The sequence below is a fragment of the Perna viridis genome, chromosome 1 (assembly GCF_037379345.1).
Source record: "Perna viridis isolate PV_CMFRI_1.1 ecotype Kerala chromosome 1, ASM3737934v1, whole genome shotgun sequence".
Taxonomy (NCBI): Eukaryota; Metazoa; Mollusca; class Bivalvia; order Mytilida; family Mytilidae; genus Perna; species Perna viridis.
In genome coordinates, this window is record NC_142445.1 from 41,058,423 (window position 1) to 41,081,073 (window position 22,651).

Below are 22,651 nucleotides of genomic sequence, written 5' to 3' on the forward strand. Positions count from 1 at the left end.
TTACAATAAAAAATTCAGGATACTTTACCATCATATTCTTAAATTAACTCAATATGTTCCAGAGTAATCAGGTAATGACTAATTAAGTCCTAAATTTCACTGAACCAAATCATAACTTGTAGTCAGAATTGATTGAGAAGAAAAAACTCATGTAATTTGGACCTATTTTCTATTTAAAAGATGCAAAACTAAAGGAAATAAACTTCCAGTAAAAATATGAAAAAATGAAGAAGGTACCTACTACCAAAGTTGGAATTATATTCATATAAAATGAAAAACCAAGGGGAAGTAATTGTTATCTAGGTCTCACTAACCACTTCCGGGTCAAATGGCCACCCCCTACCCCTTTATGTAGTACCAAAAACACACTGAACCTAGGAATATGCATTGTAAGTGCATTATTTGTGTGTATTCTGATCAAAAGTAGTCAAAATAAAGCTGAGAATGTGTATTTGTAATTTACTACAAAAGTGTGTAAATATTGTTTACACATGTGAGTTGTTTGTCTCCATGATGCAAGTTAATGGAAAAAGGTAAAACATATTGATTGTCAGTATTTATTAGTCAAGTAAATTTTGTGAAAAACTTCTACGGTCATCATACCATTAGAATAATGATTTTGAAAGTCTTATTTTCCAAGCTTCACAATGGTATGCGACTTTAAGGTGTCATTTGTCCTGGGAATTCACAGTGAAACATTGAAAATTATTTGTTTAACATGTAAAATAATGAAACGTTAGAAGTGGTTAGTGAGACCCTATTAAACTAGTAAATTAAACTATAACAAATAATATAAGTATAATAAATAATGTAAGGTTCTATTTATCTGAAAATGCTTTACATTAGATTAAAGGAAAAGCAGTCCAGGCTAACAGTTCATCATCATTACCTTTCGACAAATACAGGCACAATTTCACTACAAATTTCCCTCAGATTACAGACAAACCTGTGTATCTAATAAAAAATTTACACAGCAAAAAGTCAGGTCAGTTTTTGATACATATTTTTTTTTTTATAAAATTAATGTAATTTTCTCATACATAGGGGATGCTATGCCTTAATTTTTTCCAGACACATAAGTAGTCTGTAGTTGAAAGGTAATGATAAACTTTTACACTGGTGAAGCCAAAATGTTTTATTCATATTTTATTTGTATTTAGTTCCTTTCTACCTTTTAAACGTGGCTATTGTTCACTTATTCATTATTCTTATTATGTTTAACTTAAACCACTTAACAACATATATTATTTTTAATAAATTACAGCTCAGTTCTATCGATTTTAGCCATGACTAGTGTAGTGGGTTTGTCAACATATCTGTTTTACTTATAAGTTTCAAATTACATGCATGTATGTGTAATGATTGATTTTATCAGAATATTTATGAAAGTTCCACAGGTAATTTAATTTTTGTTATTGATGTTTACTCCTCTGATGAAGAAAATGCAGATCCACAAATTAGATATGATTACAGAAATGGTCAGTAGTTATTTATATTTTGTTGCAATTAATCATGTAACATGTAGTCTTACTTTACAATTTGATCCATTTAAATTACTCAATACTGATTTTTAACAAAGACTAATGTTATCCTAAGCAATCACATCTCATTTTTTTTATCTGTACACATTACTGTTAATGTATTAATTTTCGCAGTTGCTAATTTTCGTGAATTCTGTCAAAGCATATTCGCGGGTATCAATTTTCGCAGTTTCAAAAAATGATAAGCGTTATGTAGTGTTAAAAATCAATTTTGAGTGTACTTTTTTTTGTGGTTTTCTCTCCACCACGATTGTAAATGGAACTCCTCCAAAATTACTGAACAAATAAATTAACCTTGTTGATAGTTCATGAAATGTACTGTGAACTTTGAAACCTGTCTGAACCAAATCCTGAATCTTAACCAGTCACTCTTTGTATTCCCTTATAACAATTTAAATGTACAATGAACCTGGGTAAACTGAATATTTGTCTAAACTGAACCAATTTTAAACTCCTTAAGGCTTTGGTTCATGACAGGTTAGATATGCAGTTTATGATACCGGCTGAAAAATTAGGTGTATTTCTATCCTGATCTCTGTCTGCCAATCCCCAGTTTCCAGATGATATTACTGTTGAAGAGTACCACAATGACTTTTTTTAGAGATTTTATTTTATTATATGAAAACTGGGTGGATAACTAAGATTCTCTTTATTGATTAAATGTTTCTTGTGACAATAGTACAGTAGTGTCAAGAGTCCAGCTTTAGAAAGCTAATACTAGTAAGACAATTTTGACCAGGTGAGCGATCCAGGCTCTTTGGAGCCTCTAGTTTTTATTAAGTGCCTTATTTTCATTCCCCCTACTGGCAGAAGGGGACTTTAGATTTGCCCTGAGTCTATCCGTCTGTCTGTCTGTCAGTCAGTCCTGAAAAGAATTTAAGTTTTCCATACTTTCTTTCAAAATGCTGAAAGATATTGAGCTGATTTTTTGTATACAAGTCTATCTTGATGAATTACAGATCAAATATAAGTTTGTTGTGTTCCACTGATATTTGTTCAAGTTATGGCCCTTGAGCCTCGAAAATTTTATCGAAATTTAAGAATTCTGCAGTTTTTTTCTAAATGTTTGCAGATATTTAACTGATTTTTTATATATGAGTCTACCTTGATTAGTTACACTTTGCTGATTTCCTTAGTTTGACATTTATACTTAATGATCCAAGGTAGTATTTGGGTCAGTGATATAAACAGCCAGAAGGGGGTCTATGTATTGTTTTGCACTACCCTTGGAATGCTTGTTCTGGTTGAAATTAAGGTCTTTTCATTTAACAATACATTATACATTACTTTAGTTTATATTTCTTATGATTTACAGAAAGAAAATCTCCCAGAAAAAGAAAAGAAGGTGTTCTTCAACAAAAAGAAACTGACTTACAGACCATCCTCAACATTCCTAAAGATTGCTCTCAACAAAATGTATGGAGTCCATTGATTTCAACACAATACATACTTGCAGAGAAGATTTTTATCTGCTAAACCAGAAAGAACAGTCAGAGTTCATTAGAGACAGTTTGATGTAAGTTCTTATCTTCTTGTACCAGAGTTTCTTTCTTTTTTTTTCTTGATTCCTCATTTAAATCCTTGCTTGTTTTTTTTTTTTTTCGATCAGATTTTAGTGATCTTGTAGAGTTTTAAAATTGTAGGGAGTCTTGAAGTATTGACTTTTTCATTTTTGATGTGGGTTTGAAATTTTTTTTATTGCATTCCATATGAAAATCCCAGCCTAAGTACAAGAGCTTTTAAGATATGTTTAGCAAAGTAACCCTATCATATACTGTTATATAGATAATGAAGTACAAAGTGATCCTTAACTGCCCCCTAAAGCAGACCTTTATATATTTTGTACTTGAAATAAATTTCAAAGTATTGTGCAATATTGTGTCCAAGTGAGTTGTTGTGTTTATAACAGCTGTAAGTCCTTATGTTTAGTGTGTCAAAAACAATTATTGTGTTCACACTTCACTTCGGTTAACAAAGTTCAACTGGCTGTGGTAGTAGCATGATGTGCTGGGTGAAGCTTTTTATTGAGTGAAGCAGGCAGCCATCACATGACCATTGTGAATGGCTGCTGAAATTTAAAATACTGACATTATTAATGTTGTCAGACCACTTTCATAGCAGTGTCTAAAATTACTCAAATAACCCTTCTTTTTCAAATAAAAAATCCTGATTATTTTGGGATAAAATTCAGCATAACAATTAATACTTTATAGTAGAACGCCATTTTCTTCCAACATGGTAATTGGCATATTTTGTGCTCATGGTCCAGCTGTTTATTGCTCTATTGATGTTGTAATCATGTACAAACTGTCTCTGATTAAGCAGGTATGATTTTGGCATTTGGGCTACCATCAAAATGTTTGAACAAATATTACTAAACAATTAATACTGCTTAGTGATATCTAGTTGATAATTATAGCCTCTCACTAGGAATGATAATTATTATTATTTTTATGTTAGATTCACCTTGTCCCTTTGTCCGTTGTGTCCAACCAAATTTAATTGGAATTATATTAGCTCCCAATGAATGGATTGATATCAAATTGGTTGTGTGGCTTTATATAGATACTGATAGGGCAGATTTTGGATGCTGTTGGAAATCAACTTCCTGTTTTGTTGGAATGCCATTTTTCACTGATATATATGGAATGAAGGAGAACAATTTTCATCCCAAAAATCTCAGCTCCCATTTTAAAGATTGATATCAACTTCCTGTTCAAGTGGGAAGATATGCATAGCATGACAGTGTGAATATTCATGCATTACATATATATATAACTGGTTAAACACTGATATTATAATCCTAAAAATGCTACAATTTACAACTCTGATGAAGACAGCTTTGTTTCCGAAGGAAGTGGTGAGTTTGAATTTTTTAAAAATTGCATTTTTAAGCAGTAGTGTAAAAGAAGCCAATGGACTCAAATTTCAGCTGGTCCGTACTTTGAGTCCACAGGCACTTGGGACCAGGATTATTTTCAAAATTTTCCTAAAAAATATCATTAAATCATTTTGTTTCCATATTTGAGTTATTATGCATTGACAGCACTGTACATTTTAAAGCAACTTGAGCCAACTTCGTCATTGACCTGCTGGAATTTACATAGACTCGCAGGCGTGGATTTAAGGAGGGCCATGCCCCCCTAACCGAATTGAAAAAAAAAAAATTGCAGTCCAAACTTACCATAATAGGAACTTCCGGTTGCACTAAGGCCCAATGTATAGTAGAATTTTTGGCTCAATGCGGATACGAGACCACAATTACGCATAATTTCAAGACTGTGCATTTCAATATACACACTTTCAAGAGCATATAAAAAAAAATCCGTCGTGCAAACCAAATAGATCTTCTCTGTCAACAAATGGTGTCAAATTAGGTAAGGAAGACTGCAGTGTTACTGTTAGAAACTGAATTTTTTGTCAACCTAAACCCATCATGATTTTACATTGACAGCACTGTACATTTTAAAGCAACTTGAGCCAACTTCGTCATTGACCTGCTGGAATTTACATAGACTTGCAGGCGTGGATTTAAGGAGGGCCATGCCCCCCTAACCGAATTGAAAAAAAAAAAAATTGCATGAAATCTTGATTTCTCACAAGTTTTTCGCACAAATTTTTTTTTCATATCAATCAAAATGCCTGTGTTCTCTAGCCTAAAAAAACCTAACTACAAGCTGAATTTTACAATAAAAAATTCAGGATACTTTACCATCATATTCTTAAATTAACTCAGTATGTTCCAGAGTAATCAGGTAATGACTAATTAAGTCCTAAATTTCACTGAACCAAATCATAACTTGTAGTCAGAATTGATTGAGAAGAAAAAACTCATGTAATTTGGACCTATTTTCTATTTAAAAGATGCAAAACTAAAGGAAATAAACTTCCAGTAAAAATATGAAAAAATGAAGAAGGTACCTACTACCAAAGTTGGAATTATATTCATATAAAATGAAAAACCAAGGGGAATTAATTGTTATCTAGGTCTCACTAACCACTTCCGGGTCAAATGGCCACCCCCCTCCCCCTTTATGTAGTACCAAAAACACACTGAACCTAGAAAAATGCATTGTAAGTGCATTATTTGTGTGTATTCTGATCAAAAGTAGTCAAAATAAAGCTAAGAATGTGTATTTGTAATTTACTACAAAAGTGTGTAAATATTGTTTACACATGTGAGTTGTTTGTCTCCATGATGCAAGTTAATGGAAAAAGGTAAAACATATTGATTGTCAGTATTTATTAGTCAAGTAAATTTTGTGAAAAACTTCTACGGTCATCATACCATTAGAATAATGATTTTGAAAGTCTTATTTTCCAAGCTTCACAATGGTATGCGACTTTAAGGTGTCATTTGTCCTGGGAATTCACAGTGAAACATTGAAAATTATTTGTTTAACATGTAAAATAATGAAACGTTAGAAGTGGTTAGTGAGACCCTATTAAACTAGTAAATTAAACTATAACAAATAATATAAGTATAATAAATAATGTAAGGTTCTATTTATCTGAAAATGCTTTACATTAGATTAAAGGAAAAGCAGTCCAGGCTAACAGTTCATCATCATTACCTTTCGACAAATACAGGCACAATTTCACTACAAATTTCCCTCAGATTACAGACAAACCTGTGTATCTAATAAAAAATTTACACAGCAAAAAGTCAGGTCAGTTTTTGATACATATTTTTTTTTTTATAAAATTAATGTAATTTTCTCATACATAGGGGATGCTATGCCTTAATTTTTTCCAGACACATAAGTAGTCTGTAGTTGAAAGGTAATGATAAACTTTTACACTGGTGAAGCCAAAATGTTTTATTCATATTTTATTTGTATTTAGTTCCTTTCTACCTTTTAAACGTGGCTATTGTTCACTTATTCATTATTCTTATTATGTTTAACTTAAACCACTTAACAACATATATTATTTTTAATAAATTACAGCTCAGTTCTATCGATTTTAGCCATGACTAGTGTAGTGGGTTTGTCAACATATCTGTTTTACTTATAAGTTTCAAATTACATGCATGTATGTGTAATGATTGATTTTATCAGAATATTTATGAAAGTTCCACAGGTAATTTAATTTTTGTTATTGATGTTTACTCCTCTGATGAAGAAAATGCAGATCCACAAATTAGATATGATTACAGAAATGGTCAGTAGTTATTTATATTTTGTTGCAATTAATCATGTAACATGTAGTCTTACTTTACAATTTGATCCATTTAAATTACTCAATACTGATTTTTAACAAAGACTAATGTTATCCTAAGCAATCACATCTCATTTTTTTTATCTGTACACATTACTGTTAATGTATTAATTTTCGCAATTGCTAATTTTCGTGAATTCTGTCAAAGCATATTCGCGGGTATCAATTTTCGCAGTTTCAAAAAATGATAAGCGTTATGTAGTGTTAAAAATCAATTTTGAGTGTACTTTTTTTTTGTGGTTTTCTCTCCACCACGATTGTAAATGGAACTCCTCCAAAATTACTGAACAAATAAATTAACCTTGTTGATAGTTCATGAAATGTACTGTGAACTTTGAAACCTGTCTGAACCAAATCCTGAATCTTAACCAGTCACTCTTTGTATTCCCTTATAACAATTTAAATGTACAATGAACCTGGGTAAACTGAATATTTGTCTAAACTGAACCAATTTTAAACTCCTTAAGGCTTTGGTTCATGACAGGTTAGATATGCAGTTTATGATACCGGCTGAAAAATTAGGTGTATTTCTATCCTGATCTCTGTCTGCCAATCCCCAGTTTCCAGATGATATTACTGTTGAAGAGTACCACAATGACTTTTTTTAGAGATTTTATTTTATTATATGAAAACTGGGTGGATAACTAAGATTCTCTTTATTGATTAAATGTTTCTTGTGACAATAGTACAGTAGTGTCAAGAGTCCAGCTTTAGAAAGCTAATACTAGTAAGACAATTTTGACCAGGTGAGCGATCCAGGCTCTTTGGAGCCTCTAGTTTTTATTAAGTGCCTTATTTTCATTCCCCCTACTGGCAGAAGGGGACTTTAGATTTGCCCTGAGTCTATCCGTCTGTCTGTCTGTCAGTCAGTCCTGAAAAGAATTTAAGTTTTCCATACTTTCTTTCAAAATGCTGAAAGATATTGAGCTGATTTTTTGTATACAAGTCTACCTTGATGAATTACAGATCAAATATAAGTTTGTTGTGTTCCACTGATATTTGTTCAAGTTATGGCCCTTGAGCCTCGAAAATTTTATCGAAATTTAAGAATTCTGCAGTTTTTTTCTAAATGTTTGCAGATATTTAACTGATTTTTTATATATGAGTCTACCTTGATTAGTTACACTTTGCTGATTTCCTTAGTTTGACATTTATACTTAATGATCCAAGGTAGTATTTGGGTCAGTGATATAAACAGCCAGAAGGGGGTCTATGTATTGTTTTGCACTACCCTTGGAATGCTTGTTCTGGTTGAAATTAAGGTCTTTTCATTTAACAATACATTATACATTACTTTAGTTTATATTTCTTATGATTTACAGAAAGAAAATCTCCCAGAAAAAGAAAAGAAGGTGTTCTTCAACAAAAAGAAACTGACTTACAGACCATCCTCAACATTCCTAAAGATTGCTCTCAACAAAATGTATGGAGTCCATTGATTTCAACACAATACATACTTGCAGAGAAGATTTTTATCTGCTAAACCAGAAAGAACAGTCAGAGTTCATTAGAGACAGTTTGATGTAAGTTCTTATCTTCTTGTACCAGAGTTTCTTTCTTTTTTTTTTCTTGATTCCTCATTTAAATCCTTGCTTGTTTTTTTTTTTTCGATCAGATTTTAGTGATCTTGTAGAGTTTTAAAATTGTAGGGAGTCTTGAAGTATTGACTTTTTCATTTTTGATGTGGGTTTGAAATTTTTTTTATTGCATTCCATATGAAAATCCCAGCCTAAGTACAAGAGCTTTTAAGATATGTTCAGCAAAGTAACCCTATCATATACTGTTATATAGATAATGAAGTACAAAGTGATCCTTAACTGCCCCCTAAAGCAGACCTTTATATATTTTGTACTTGAAATAAATTTCAAAGTATTGTGCAATATTGTGTCCAAGTGAGTTGTTGTGTTTATAACAGCTGTAAGTCCTTATGTTTAGTGTGTCAAAAACAATTATTGTGTTCACACTTCACTTCGGTTAACAAAGTTCAACTGGCTGTGGTAGTAGCATGATGTGCTGGGTGAAGCTTTTTATTGAGTGAAGCAGGCAGCCATCACATGACCATTGTGAATGGCTGCTGAAATTTAAAATACTGACATTATTAATGTTGTCAGACCACTTTCATAGCAGTGTCTAAAATTACTCAAATAACCCTTCTTTTTCAAATAAAAAATCCTGATTATTTTGGGATAAAATTCAGCATAACATTTAATACTTTATAGTAGAACGCCATTTTCTTCCAACATGGTAATTGGCATATTTTGTGCTCATGGTCCAGCTGTTTATTGCTCTATTGATGTTGTAATCATGTACAAACTGTCTCTGATTAAGCAGGTATGATTTTGGCATTTGGGCTACCATCAAAATGTTTGAACAAATATTACTAAACAATTAATACTGCTTAGTGATATCTAGTTGATAATTATAGCCTCTCACTAGGAATGATAATTATTATTATTTTTATGTTAGATTCACCTTGTCCCTTTGTCCGTTGTGTCCAACCAAATTTAATTGGAATTATATTAGCTCCCAATGAATGGATTGATATCAAATTGGTTGTGTGGCTTTATATAGATACTGATAGGGCAGATTTTGGATGCTGTTGGAAATCAACTTCCTGTTTTGTTGGAATGCCATTTTTCACTGATATATATGGAATGAAGGAGAACAATTTTCATCCCAAAAATCTCAGCTCCCATTATAAAGATTGATATCAACTTCCTGTTCAAGTGGGAAGATATGCATAGCATGACAGTGTGAATATTCATGCATTACATATATATATATATAACTGGTTAAACACTGATATTATAATCCTAAAAATGCTACAATTTACAACTCTGATGAAGACAGCTTTGTTTCCGAAGGAAGTGGTGAGTTTGAATTTTTTAAAAATTGCATTTTTAAGCAGTAGTGTAAAAGAAGCCAATGGACTCAAATTTCAGCTGGTCCGTACTTTGAGTCCACAGGCACTTGGGACCAGGATTATTTTCAAAATTTTCCTAAAAAATATCATTAAATCATTTTGTTTCCATATTTGAGTTATTATGCATTGACAGCACTGTACATTTTAAAGCAACTTGAGCCAACTTCGTCATTGACCTGCTGGAATTTACATAGACTCGCAGGCGTGGATTTAAGGAGGGCCATGCCCCCCTAACCGAATTGAAAAAAAAAAAAATTGCATGAAATCTTGATTTCTCACAAGTTTTTCGCACAAATTTTTTTTTCATATCAATCAAAATGCCTGTGTTCTCTAGCCTAAAAAAACCTAACTACAAGCTGAATTTTACAATAAAAAATTCAGGATACTTTACCATCATATTCTTAAATTAACTCAGTATGTTCCAGAGTAATCAGGTAATGACTAATTAAGTCCTAAATTTCACTGAACCAAATCATAACTTGTAGTCAGAATTGATTGAGAAGAAAAAACTCATGTAATTTGGACCTATTTTCTATTTAAAAGATGCAAAACTAAAGGAAATAAACTTCCAGTAAAAATATGAAAAAATGAAGAAGGTACCTACTACCAAAGTTGGAATTATATTCATATAAAATGAAAAACCAAGGGGAATTAATTGTTATCTAGGTCTCACTAACCACTTCCGGGTCAAATGGCCACCCCCCTCCCCCTTTATGTAGTACCAAAAACACACTGAACCTAGAAAAATGCATTGTAAGTGCATTATTTGTGTGTATTCTGATCAAAAGTAGTCAAAATAAAGCTAAGAATGTGTATTTGTAATTTACTACAAAAGTGTGTAAATATTGTTTACACATGTGAGTTGTTTGTCTCCATGATGCAAGTTAATGGAAAAAGGTAAAACATATTGATTGTCAGTATTTATTAGTCAAGTAAATTTTGTGAAAAACTTCTACGGTCATCATACCATTAGAATAATGATTTTGAAAGTCTTATTTTCCAAGCTTCACAATGGTATGCGACTTTAAGGTGTCATTTGTCCTGGGAATTCACAGTGAAACATTGAAAATTATTTGTTTAACATGTAAAATAATGAAACGTTAGAAGTGGTTAGTGAGACCCTATTAAACTAGTAAATTAAACTATAACAAATAATATAAGTATAATAAATAATGTAAGGTTCTATAAATCTGAAAATGCTTTACATTAGATTAAAGGAAAAGCAGTCCAGGCTAACAGTTCATCATCATTACCTTTCGACAAATACAGGCACAATTTCACTACAAATTTCCCTCAGATTACAGACAAACCTGTGTATCTAATAAAAAATTTACACAGCAAAAAGTCAGGTCAGTTTTTGATACATATTTTTTTTTTTTTATAAAATTAATGTAATTTTCTCATACATGGGGGATGCTATGCCTTAATTTTTTCCAGACACATAAGTAGTCTGTAGTTGAAAGGTAATGATAAACTTTTACACTGGTGAAGCCAAAATGTTTTATTCATATTTTATTTGTATTTAGTTCCTTTCTACCTTTTAAACGTGGCTATTGTTCACTTATTCATTATTCTTATTATGTTTAACTTAAACCACTTAACAACATATATTATTTTTAATAAATTACAGCTCAGTTCTATCGATTTTAGCCATGACTAGTGTAGTGGGTTTGTCAACATATCTGTTTTACTTATAAGTTTCAAATTACATGCATGTATGTGTAATGATTGATTTTATCAGAATATTTATGAAAGTTCCACAGGTAATTTAATTTTTGTTATTGATGTTTACTCCTCTGATGAAGAAAATGCAGATCCACAAATTAGATATGATTACAGAAATGGTCAGTAGTTATTTATATTTTGTTGCAATTAATCATGTAACATGTAGTCTTACTTTACAATTTGATCCATTTAAATTACTCAATACTGATTTTTAACAAAGACTAATGTTATCCTAAGCAATCACATCTCATTTTTTTTATCTGTACACATTACTGTTAATGTATTAATTTTCGCAATTGCTAATTTTCGTGAATTCTGTCAAAGCATATTCGCGGGTATCAATTTTCGCAGTTTCAAAAAATGATAAGCGTTATGTAGTGTTAAAAATCAATTTTGAGTGTACTTTTTTTTTGTGGTTTTCTCTCCACCACGATTGTAAATGGAACTCCTCCAAAATTACTGAACAAATAAATTAACCTTGTTGATAGTTCATGAAATGTACTGTGAACTTTGAAACCTGTCTGAACCAAATCCTGAATCTTAACCAGTCACTCTTTGTATTCCCTTATAACAATTTAAATGTACAATGAACCTGGGTAAACTGAATATTTGTCTAAACTGAACCAATTTTAAACTCCTTAAGGCTTTGGTTCATGACAGGTTAGATATGCAGTTTATGATACCGGCTGAAAAATTAGGTGTATTTCTATCCTGATCTCTGTCTGCCAATCCCCAGTTTCCAGATGATATTACTGTTGAAGAGTACCACAATGACTTTTTTTAGAGATTTTATTTTATTATATGAAAACTGGGTGGATAACTAAGATTCTCTTTATTGATTAAATGTTTCTTGTGACAATAGTACAGTAGTGTCAAGAGTCCAGCTTTAGAAAGCTAATACTAGTAAGACAATTTTGACCAGGTGAGCGATCCAGGCTCTTTGGAGCCTCTAGTTTTTATTAAGTGCCTTATTTTCATTCCCCCTACTGGCAGAAGGGGACTTTAGATTTGCTCTGAGTCTATCCGTCTGTCTGTCTGTCAGTCAGTCCTGAAAAGAATTTAAGTTTTCCATACTTTCTTTCAAAATGCTGAAAGATATTGAGCTGATTTTTTGTATACGTCTATCTTGATGAATTACAGATCAAATATAAGTTTGTTGTGTTCCACTGATATTTGTTCAAGTTATGGCCCTTGAGCCTCGAAAATTTTATCGAAATTTAAGAATTCTGCAGTTTTTTTTCTAAATGTTTGCAGATATTTAACTGATTTTTTATATATGAGTCTACCTTGATTAGTTACACTTTGCTGATTTCCTTAGTTTGACATTTATACTTAATGATCCAAGGTAGTATTTGGGTCAGTGATATAAACAGCCAGAAGGGGGTCTATGTATTGTTTTGCACTACCCTTGGAATGCTTGTTCTGGTTGAAATTAAGGTCTTTTCATTTAACAATACATTATACATTACTTTAGTTTATATTTCTTATGATTTACAGAAAGAAAATCTCCCAGAAAAAGAAAAGAAGGTGTTCTTCAACAAAAAGAAACTGACTTACAGACCATCCTCAACATTCCTAAAGATTGCTCTCAACAAAATGTATGGAGTCCATTGATTTCAACACAATACATACTTGCAGAGAAGATTTTTATCTGCTAAACCAGAAAGAACAGTCAGAGTTCATTAGAGACAGTTTGATGTAAGTTCTTATCTTCTTGTACCAGAGTTTCTTTCTTTTTTTTTCTTGATTCCTCATTTAAATCCTTGCTTGTTTTTTTTTTCGATCAGATTTTAGTGATCTTGTAGAGTTTTAAAATTGTAGGGAGTCTTGAAGTATTGACTTTTTCATTTTTGATGTGGGTTTGAAATTTTTTTTATTGCATTCCATATGAAAATCCCAGCCTAAGTACAAGAGCTTTTAAGATATGTTCAGCAAAGTAACCCTATCATATACTGTTATATAGATAATGAAGTACAAAGTGATCCTTAACTGCCCCCTAAAGCAGACCTTTATATATTTTGTACTTGAAATAAATTTCAAAGTATTGTGCAATATTGTGTCCAAGTGAGTTGTTGTGTTTATAACAGCTGTAAGTCCTTATGTTTAGTGTGTCAAAAACAATTATTGTGTTCACACTTCACTTCGGTTAACAAAGTTCAACTGGCTGTGGTAGTAGCATGATGTGCTGGGTGAAGCTTTTTATTGAGTGAAGCAGGCAGCCATCACATGACCATTGTGAATGGCTGCTGAAATTTAAAATACTGACATTATTAATGTTGTCAGACCACTTTCATAGCAGTGTCTAAAATTACTCAAATAACCCTTCTTTTTCAAATAAAAAATCCTGATTATTTTGGGATAAAATTCAGCATAACATTTAATACTTTATAGTAGAACGCCATTTTCTTCCAACATGGTAATTGGCATATTTTGTGCTCATGGTCCAGCTGTTTATTGCTCTATTGATGTTGTAATCATGTACAAACTGTCTCTGATTAAGCAGGTATGATTTTGGCATTTGGGCTACCATCAAAATGTTTGAACAAATATTACTAAACAATTAATACTGCTTAGTGATATCTAGTTGATAATTATAGCCTCTCACTAGGAATGATAATTATTATTATTTTTATGTTAGATTCACCTTGTCCCTTTGTCCGTTGTGTCCAACCAAATTTAATTGGAATTATATTAGCTCCCAATGAATGGATTGATATCAAATTGGTTGTGTGGCTTTATATAGATACTGATAGGGCAGATTTTGGATGCTGTTGGAAATCAACTTCCTGTTTTGTTGGAATGCCATTTTTCACTGATATATATGGAATGAAGGAGAACAATTTTCATCCCAAAAATCTCAGCTCCCATTATAAAGATTGATATCAACTTCCTGTTCAAGTGGGAAGATATGCATAGCATGACAGTGTGAATATTCATGCATTACATATATATATATATAACTGGTTAAACACTGATATTATAATCCTAAAAATGGCATCGACAGTCCATTTTGGTTGGTTGTTAGTATCATTGCAATTTTTACTTTCAGTCACAGGGATGCATTCCAAGAAACCAATCAAAAGCCAAAATTCCTAATGTGGGGAAAAGAAGTCTGTGATGTGGCCTGGAGAATTATACATGGAATAAAATATAGAAGGTAATTTACATTCCTGTATATAATTTAAACTTCATAAAAACTTGACTAATATAGTAACACAATTTAGTAATTGAATAAAATGAATGTACTGTCACCAGCTAGATTCTTATTCAGAATAAATGAAAGGAAGGTATTCTGAGGTTTGGGATCCTCAATTTCTCACTTAAGACCTTTGAAATTATATTTACATGGATTTTTGACCTTCATTTGTTTAAAACACTTCACTGCAGACTTTTGGTGTTCCTCAAGAGGACCATTGATTTTTAACTGGTAAAAGTCCATGACCTTTTACTCTTGAAAATAAATTTGAACCCCTGAAATGTTAGCAGAAGATCCATACCACATCATCTTTTAAGTAATTGTTAAAGCTGCTTACTGTGCAATAGAAAGTAATCTTAGTTTTTAGTCTTTAGGTTTTTGCAGTGAGCTTGCTCACATTAGTTCTAACTGAATCAAAACCAGACACATTTTTGCTAAATGATGCATTCTTGTAAACAAGTATATTAATGTTGGTCTAACTTTGCAATGTGTACTTTTGGGAAATTAATTCCAACAGTACAAAATCAAAACAATTTTGGTAACAACAAAATGATACCGTCATTGTAATACATAAGAAATTCTATCTTTTGTACTACCTTTAACATTCTTAAACATTCTGCTGCAGGTACCAGTACATTCGCAGAAAGCTCCAAATGTCAGGGAGCAAAATAAAGTTACAAGACGCAAGAGAGGGGATGAGCTACCCAACAGAAGCCTTTCTCAACACAAAAGAATTTCTCTTGAAGTATGCAAAGCACTTTGGGGATGAGCAACCAGACGCAACTGAAGTGCATCTTCCGTCCTGTGTAACGAAGAAACTTGTTTTCAGTGACTACTCACTGCACTGCATAACCAGTTGTCTAAAGTGTGTGAAGCTGTCACGCTTTTTACAGATTTGGGGAATGGAGTTTCCAAACTTAAAAGTTAGAAAGGTACTGTACTTACTAGTATATTGCGAGAATGAACACTCACTTTCATAAACCTCAATTTTAATACTTAGCATTTTTTAAATGACTTATACAAATAAAGTGTATTTGATATGTAAAAAAATTGATAAATAACATGTAATAGCACATGTAGCAGAACTACTGTAAGTTTGAGTACTGATATAAAATCAATATTTGTAAAAAAGACACCAACTTGAAGATGGTTCAAGTTTCCTTGCAATGAATACTGAGGAAAGAAATTCTTTTGAGTTGAATTGTTCTGATATAGTACTTGCTTTGGTTTTTATTTTCATGAAACATTTTAGCTTTACAACACATGTAGCATATGCTTTCGTAAGCTATGGACATGCATATAAATTGAAAATATAAACTGAAATAAACAGTAAAACGAGAATAGGTATGGTGATTATATCAAAGAGATAACAACCCCACTTTATGAAAATATCAGTCCTTACATATAATAGAAATAGAAGAATTTGCAAAATTTGCATCTTAAGATTTTTTTCCAGCATCAGAAAATGACACAGTGTAGTGAGTGTGCTGTTTTTAAAGAAGCTTTTCTGAAGAAACTCACTCCAGAAGAAGCGAAGAACTTAGAGCTGAAAAGAAAAGCTCATCTTGCTCTTCAGAGGTACATCTATATTTGACAAATCAACAAAGTTTTCTTGATTTTTTTATTGTGAACTTGTTCATGCACAAATTAAATCCTCAAATGTTCTTGGCACAAGTGAATATATTTTGGTTTATCATGTTATTTTCAACATAAATTTTAAATTCTGTAATTGGCGGAGTGATATCAAAATTGTGAAGTTGGGGGGAGTAATCCAGAGAGTGAAATTACCGAATTTATTTCAGCATGTGAATTATCGAAATTCATTGGGAACAATCGATAAAACACTGCTATCAATATGATAAAAAATGTTAATTAAACAATGGATTTTAAGTACAAAGTGAACACTTAGTTTCAAGTGTATTGCCATTGGTGCAATCAGTACTGTCCAAAAGTATCATAATCTTTTTTCACAAATAAATTTGTCTCCTTCTCTATTATAGCTTTCAATTTGTGGGAGGTTTATAGTATTCATGGTGTATGTCTGTCTGACACAACCTTCCAGTTTTTCTGCAAATATACTTAACACAACCCTTTGATATTTTGACTTAATTTCTGACTGAGCATAACTTTCTGTTTGGTGACTGTATATATTTTGACTACATGGTTACTGGGATGGAAAGTGGGTGGGAGTTCTATCAGTGAGGTTTGCTCACAGTCTTTCTAGTTTACATTTTGAATAACTTTTAGATACAGTTTTTGATTAATCAAGTCATGCATTTTTATATTTTGTGTTGATTATTATTCAGAGTTGCAAGAGAGAAATACTACAAACACAAGAGCAAAGCCCTTGCAAGTCCTGACAACTATGCCTCTATCATCATTGACAATATGGACCAATCAAAAACTGCAATACCAAGATTTCCATTTGCATCAAAGGTTAGTTAAGTCCTTTGCAATTAAAAACAATTCTTCCTTTTGTTTTGAAACAGCATGATTTGTATTAACTACAGATTTATTTGAAACAACTGTCTGAATGTTGCTTCATACAAACCAATTGATTGTCTTGTTTAACGATAGGTTAAAACCCATTAAACTTGTGTTTATCATCAAATCCATGAAAATTCATACAGCTATTACATGCATGAATTAAATCATATATATATGTTTTTAAACTTAGTCTTATAGGCTTACAAAATGTCTGCTTAAAACTTCGAACTTTGGTTTCTAAAACTTTCATTATCTGTGCTTATCTTTTGTACAGAACCCTTGTGATTTAAGTAGTGTTGCACTGCCTCCTATTGTGCTTCTGAGTTAATATGATATTCATGCTCCATCGAAATGTTTAAGTGGAATGAGATAACCTTTTACATGTTTTTTTTTCTTGTAGAATGACAACAAACTTACAACGCTACACCACCATGTAACAGGGGTTCTCAGTCACAACTTGAAAAAGACTTATGCATTTACATGGACTGACCAGTTTCCCTCCAACTGCAATATTACCTTGAATTACATGATGGCATGCCTTGATGATATAGCTAAGGTAATTGACAACAAAACATAGCAATTTTGTCAGTAATTGGTTTCTGGTAACAAATTAACTGTTATATTTATTTGCCTATTAACTGCATAAATTGTACCATTAGTCTTTAATGAAATTCAACTGAAGTTCTATGAAATAGAAATTACAAATGACAAACACAAATTATAGAATAGTAGATCATTCAACACTGTTATCAACACATGCTGCATGTTCAGCTTGATAGGTTGTAACTCTCTATCCTGTACAACATTTTATTTTGCTTGGTTACATATCAACTGCTTTCATGAATGTATCAGGAAAATATCATCAACATTTACTGGTACTATTTGATATTTTGCATATCGATTTATATTGGTAGGCTGTACCATGTGTAAAATTTCTTTTCTTGGTAAGACATTCACAGTTGTCTGTTTGTAGAATTGATTTTGTTCTAGTTATTTGTAATATTTTTAAATGATTTGTGAGGAACAAAATCCTTGTTTTATAGTTTAGAAAAAAATGAAAGTAGCAGATAAATACAATTTCTGTTGAGAAAAGGCCATTATTCATGTCATTTTAAGCTTACAAATTTTCTCTGTTCTTTGGTTGACCTCTATTTGGGTTTCTATTTTACATCGATTTCTTATTATTTTCATTTAGATTCCTCAAAAGAGGACTTCCACTATGGATCCAGATGCATTGGATGTCATCGAGAGACACATGAAGAAATGTCGGAAAGTGTCCACCATCAAAATCAGCAAGAAAAGAGGACGTTAAATGAACAATAAATCCTCCACTGTGTATTGTCAGCAAATTTAGACATGTACCATTGTTGAATGACTCAATCTATAAATCAAACTTTTGTATTATGCAATTTATTGTTACTTGAAGACTAATATACAAGTATAGTGATACCTGTCTACAGCCAACCCCATTAACCTAAAAGTTGTGTAAATCAAACTTCCTCTTTTGTTCATACAAGTGTTTCAGTATTTTTCAGGATTTTTCTGATACAATTCAAATTAAACAAAATATGGAGTCATAGTTTTGCCAGCTTCTGGTTTAAATTAGTGAGCTAAGTATTCTAACATCAAACTCATCTCATCTCTCAATACATAATGGGCCAGTAAACACAGGTTTCACTTTATTTTGATGACAAGTTGTTTAAAATAAATTGTTATTAATTTCTTATGAATTATTTGTTAGTGGCTTACACAGACAGGAAGTCAGATGTTCATTCACACACTGTGAAATTCATCTAGTGGAACTATTTGTCAATTTAGTTTGCCATATGTTCATATATTACTGAAAGTAAATATGATATCTGTTGAAAAACATTATAATAGTTTTAAAATTTTTTCATGTTAAGACAGCAATCCAAAACAACAGTTTTTCATAATAAACAAAATATCTTTGTACAGTTTTTTACATTTGTATATTACATGTATCTTCCTTTGTAAATATTTGACATTATTGAAAATATCTCAGGAATCACTCTCTGAAATTGATAATCACTTCGATGAAAGATTTATGTTTTTAAGTCAATTACTCAACATTACATCTTAAATATATTCCAAGTTGGAATATCAATATGTATATTTTGATTACTTTTTAAAAAGAGATGTTTATCTGCAATACAAACATACTTCAAGTTGTATTTGTATTGCATCACTTGATGGCCATTCTTAATCATTTACATATCGAACGAAAATCCACGTTCAGAATTTGTTCCCAAATCAACAGTATATACTTTGCAATTGTCATTGTTATAGCATTGATAACATGCCTTTTTTCAAATTAGTAGTAGAAAAGAAAACAGTTAAATGATTTGGAACGGCTTTATGGTGCAGTTTTTATTAATTGCATGAAGATTATTTCATGTGAGCATGTACAAATAAACTTTTAAAACAAATTGGCATTTTTTTATGAATGCCTTTGAATTCTTATTGTTGGGACCAACTTTTGAAAGAATTAAAATTATTGCATTTTATTGTTCTTCAGCATAAAAAAAATTCCATGGGAGAAAAAAATCCCATGGGACAGAAAATATCCCATGGGAGAAAAAAAATCCCATGGGAGAAAAAAATCCCATGGGACAAAAAAAATCCCATGGGAGCAAAATTTATCCCATGGGATTTTCTGAAATCCCATGAATTTGAAATTGCAATAACTTTATTATTTAAAGACATATCAGCAAAAGATAATGAAATCCCATGTAAAGCCTGACACATTGATTACCCACATGACCAAGTTGACTAAATAAAAAGCGGCGCAAGATTTGCAAATGAGTGTTTTGCAAATTTAAATTGCACTGTGTTAGTTACAGCGGAACAGCGGAGATACACGTACGTACATCCACGTGTTTCCCTAAGTTTTTATAAACATAACATTCACTTCTTTAAATAAGTCAAACAAATTAGAAAAAGACTTGAAAACTATAAGAAAAGATAAATTTATTTTTCCTGAAACGTAATCTTAACCTATATTTTTTTTTATTTGTTTGATTGAAGAAAATGATGAATTTTCTCCGTAAGGACAGTCACTTTTTGTAACTTCCGGGACATGACTTTTTCGTTAGTATATTGGGGAACCTTAAGGGAAATTAAGAAAGTACACGTAATAACCGTAGTGCTCATACCGCTTCGCGGCGCTCGCAACAATATATGTACATGTACATCTTCAATACATCCGCTACAAAACTTACTAAAAACATGTATAATGTATGGTTTGAGATAAGGGGAACGGAATGTCACTGTTGCATCCATTATTTTAATAAAATTAAGCAGAGTCTACAACCGAGCATCGTACTTGTGCATTTTTCAAGTAGTTTGTAACGTCATTGAAAAAAGTAACGATAGCTGACAGGGGCGAAATAGGATATACCCTTGGTTACCTTCAACTTGATACATACAATTTTGAGTTTTTAAAAAATGACTGATCTTATTCAAATAAAATCATTTTTTTCGAACTCAGGACCTTTTACCACTACTGGCAACATCAATGCCACGGCGTTTGATCGGCGATTTAAAAATATACAGCGTTTGTTGTGTAGCTATCGACTTGTTATCGTTACAGTGGCAGACATCTTTTTTCCGAAAGTACCTGGCGGTAGACCCAATTTAGATCAAAAATGTCGAATGGTGTTTTCCATGCCAATGAGAATTACTATTGTAAAACTGATAGTGAACAGCTGATTTTGATAGCACATTGTTTACATACAGTTGCGGAAGGAGTATATCGTATGATACTACAACGCCAAAGAGAGCAATGATCAGACGAAATACACTCAGGTGCCAAAAGTTTGTCAACTTTTTTTCAAGATGGCGTTATTGTAAACAACAAACGTCACAATAAAAATTAAAAATCATACCTTTATTTATGACATAAAACTTCAATATTTTGTAATAAATTCTTTAGACATTAACACTTGTCGGCAACGTTTCGGCAATGTTCCGTATAGGCTCTGCAGGTATGTTACACTGATATTATTCCAGGCCTTCCGAAGTTCGCGTTTTAGGTCCTCCGTGTCTTTAATGTGAAAAATGTTTCTTTTTATGTGATTTTTCAAGACCAGCCAAACATTCTCAATCGGATTTAAGTCCGGGCTCTGTGGTGGCCAGAAAAACGGTTGAATTCCATTTCGCTGCTTCCAAGCTTCGGTTTCTCGGGACCTGTGCACGGGACAGTTATCATCCATAAACTGAAAGTCATTATTCGGAAAGTGTTTAATGATAACAGGCCATAATTATAAAAAGTCATCTAAAGTCTCGATATATTTCTCCGAATTCATATTTCCGTCAACGAATGCAAGCAGTCCTCGTCCGAAGTAAGTAATAGTACCCCAAACCATAAACTTCAGACTACGAGTCGGGCCCTGATTCAGATATCCAAGACAATAACCACGCCATTTTTCGTTTTGTTTTCTCCATACCTTCACTTTACCATCCGGTTTTATAACAATAGTCATCTCATCACTGAAAATAACTCTCTTCCAGTTACGGTTAGCTGTCCAATGTAGTTTTCCACGACAGAATTGTAGGCGTTTCTTCCTGTTAACCTGGCGTACTCCAAGTTTTTTCGCTACTGTCCTCCTATTATACCCAAGCCTCTTCAATTCACGTTGAACTGTTCTACGAGACAGTTTCACAGGTGTATCACTATTAAGTTCCGCTGTTATGTCGTTCAAAGTTTTCCGGCGGCCTTTCTTTACAATCCTTGTCAATGCGTTTTCTCCGCGAACTGTCAAAAGTTTGGGATGTCCTTTCCTTGGTGCGTTTTCGTTGTTTCCACGTTCTCTATACCTCTTTGGAACTTTGGAAACTGTAGACTTATGTATCTCCAAGATTTCTGCCACTTTAGACGACTTAAGTCCACTCCTAACCATAGATAGAATGGTTTGTTTGGTTTGAACATCAAGATCTTTACCTCTCTTCCCCATGTTTACAAACACGCGAATAATGACGTAACAAAGAAAATGACGTCATTTTTGACCCAGTCACCGTAAAAGTTACTTATTTTACTATTTTTAAACCAACAATTACAAAGTTGACATGCATTGACATTGTCACTATCGGTATCGGAAAAATTAAAAGGGGGCGTGGCCGGACTAGCGTACATGTGAAAGTTGACAAACTTTTGGCACCTGAGTGTACACGAAGCTGACATTGAATGTACAGTAGAATGGCATGAAATTTTCTGATCTTGGCGGAAGTTGATTTGATTAGACTACGGGATTTCTCGCAAACTCCGGAGCATTGGCCTCTTCCATGCCTGCACTACTTTTGCCATTCCAGAATAGTGGAGGAACGTCAACGGTACGGAACTGGAGCTGCCTTTGAGTTTGGATTTCTCGAAGAAACCCGGAAAGAAATTATGCAAATTAGTTGGCGCTAGGCGATGAAGTGGCCTTGACAGAGACAAGTTTACAATCTCTGTAAATATTTTAAGAAGGCGGAGTTGCAAATGCAACGGACCGAAAACAATGTCAACCACAAAAAATATCTGGTCGAAGTATTAATTTAAAT

The 22,651-nt window shown here is 32.3% G+C and overlaps 1 protein-coding gene across 3 annotated transcripts; it reads left to right on the top strand.

Moving 5' to 3' along the window:
* The first annotated feature begins 367 nt into the window (after nucleotides 1–367).
* Nucleotides 368–19,539, top strand: LOC148628782 (uncharacterized). Of its 3 annotated transcripts, XM_088594418.1 has the most exons (10): nucleotides 368–1,478; nucleotides 2,857–3,057; nucleotides 8,084–8,284; nucleotides 12,907–13,107; nucleotides 14,459–14,566; nucleotides 15,231–15,537; nucleotides 16,062–16,183; nucleotides 16,912–17,041; nucleotides 17,493–17,648; nucleotides 18,288–19,539. In XM_088594418.1, the coding sequence occupies exons 4-10, from the start codon at nucleotides 13,010–13,012 to the stop codon at nucleotides 18,402–18,404; spliced, it is 1,038 nt and encodes a 345-aa protein (XP_088450544.1). In that variant the 5' UTR covers nucleotides 368–1,478; nucleotides 2,857–3,057; nucleotides 8,084–8,284; nucleotides 12,907–13,009; the 3' UTR covers nucleotides 18,405–19,539. The 3 variants fall into 3 exon arrangements, with proteins under 3 accessions (XP_088450544.1, XP_088450554.1, XP_088450563.1); XM_088594428.1 differs by lacking the exons at nucleotides 368–1,478; nucleotides 2,857–3,057 and adding an exon at nucleotides 5,735–6,704; XM_088594437.1 differs by lacking the exons at nucleotides 368–1,478; nucleotides 2,857–3,057; nucleotides 8,084–8,284 and adding an exon at nucleotides 10,583–11,528.
* Nucleotides 19,540–22,651: the final 3,112 nt, after the last annotated feature.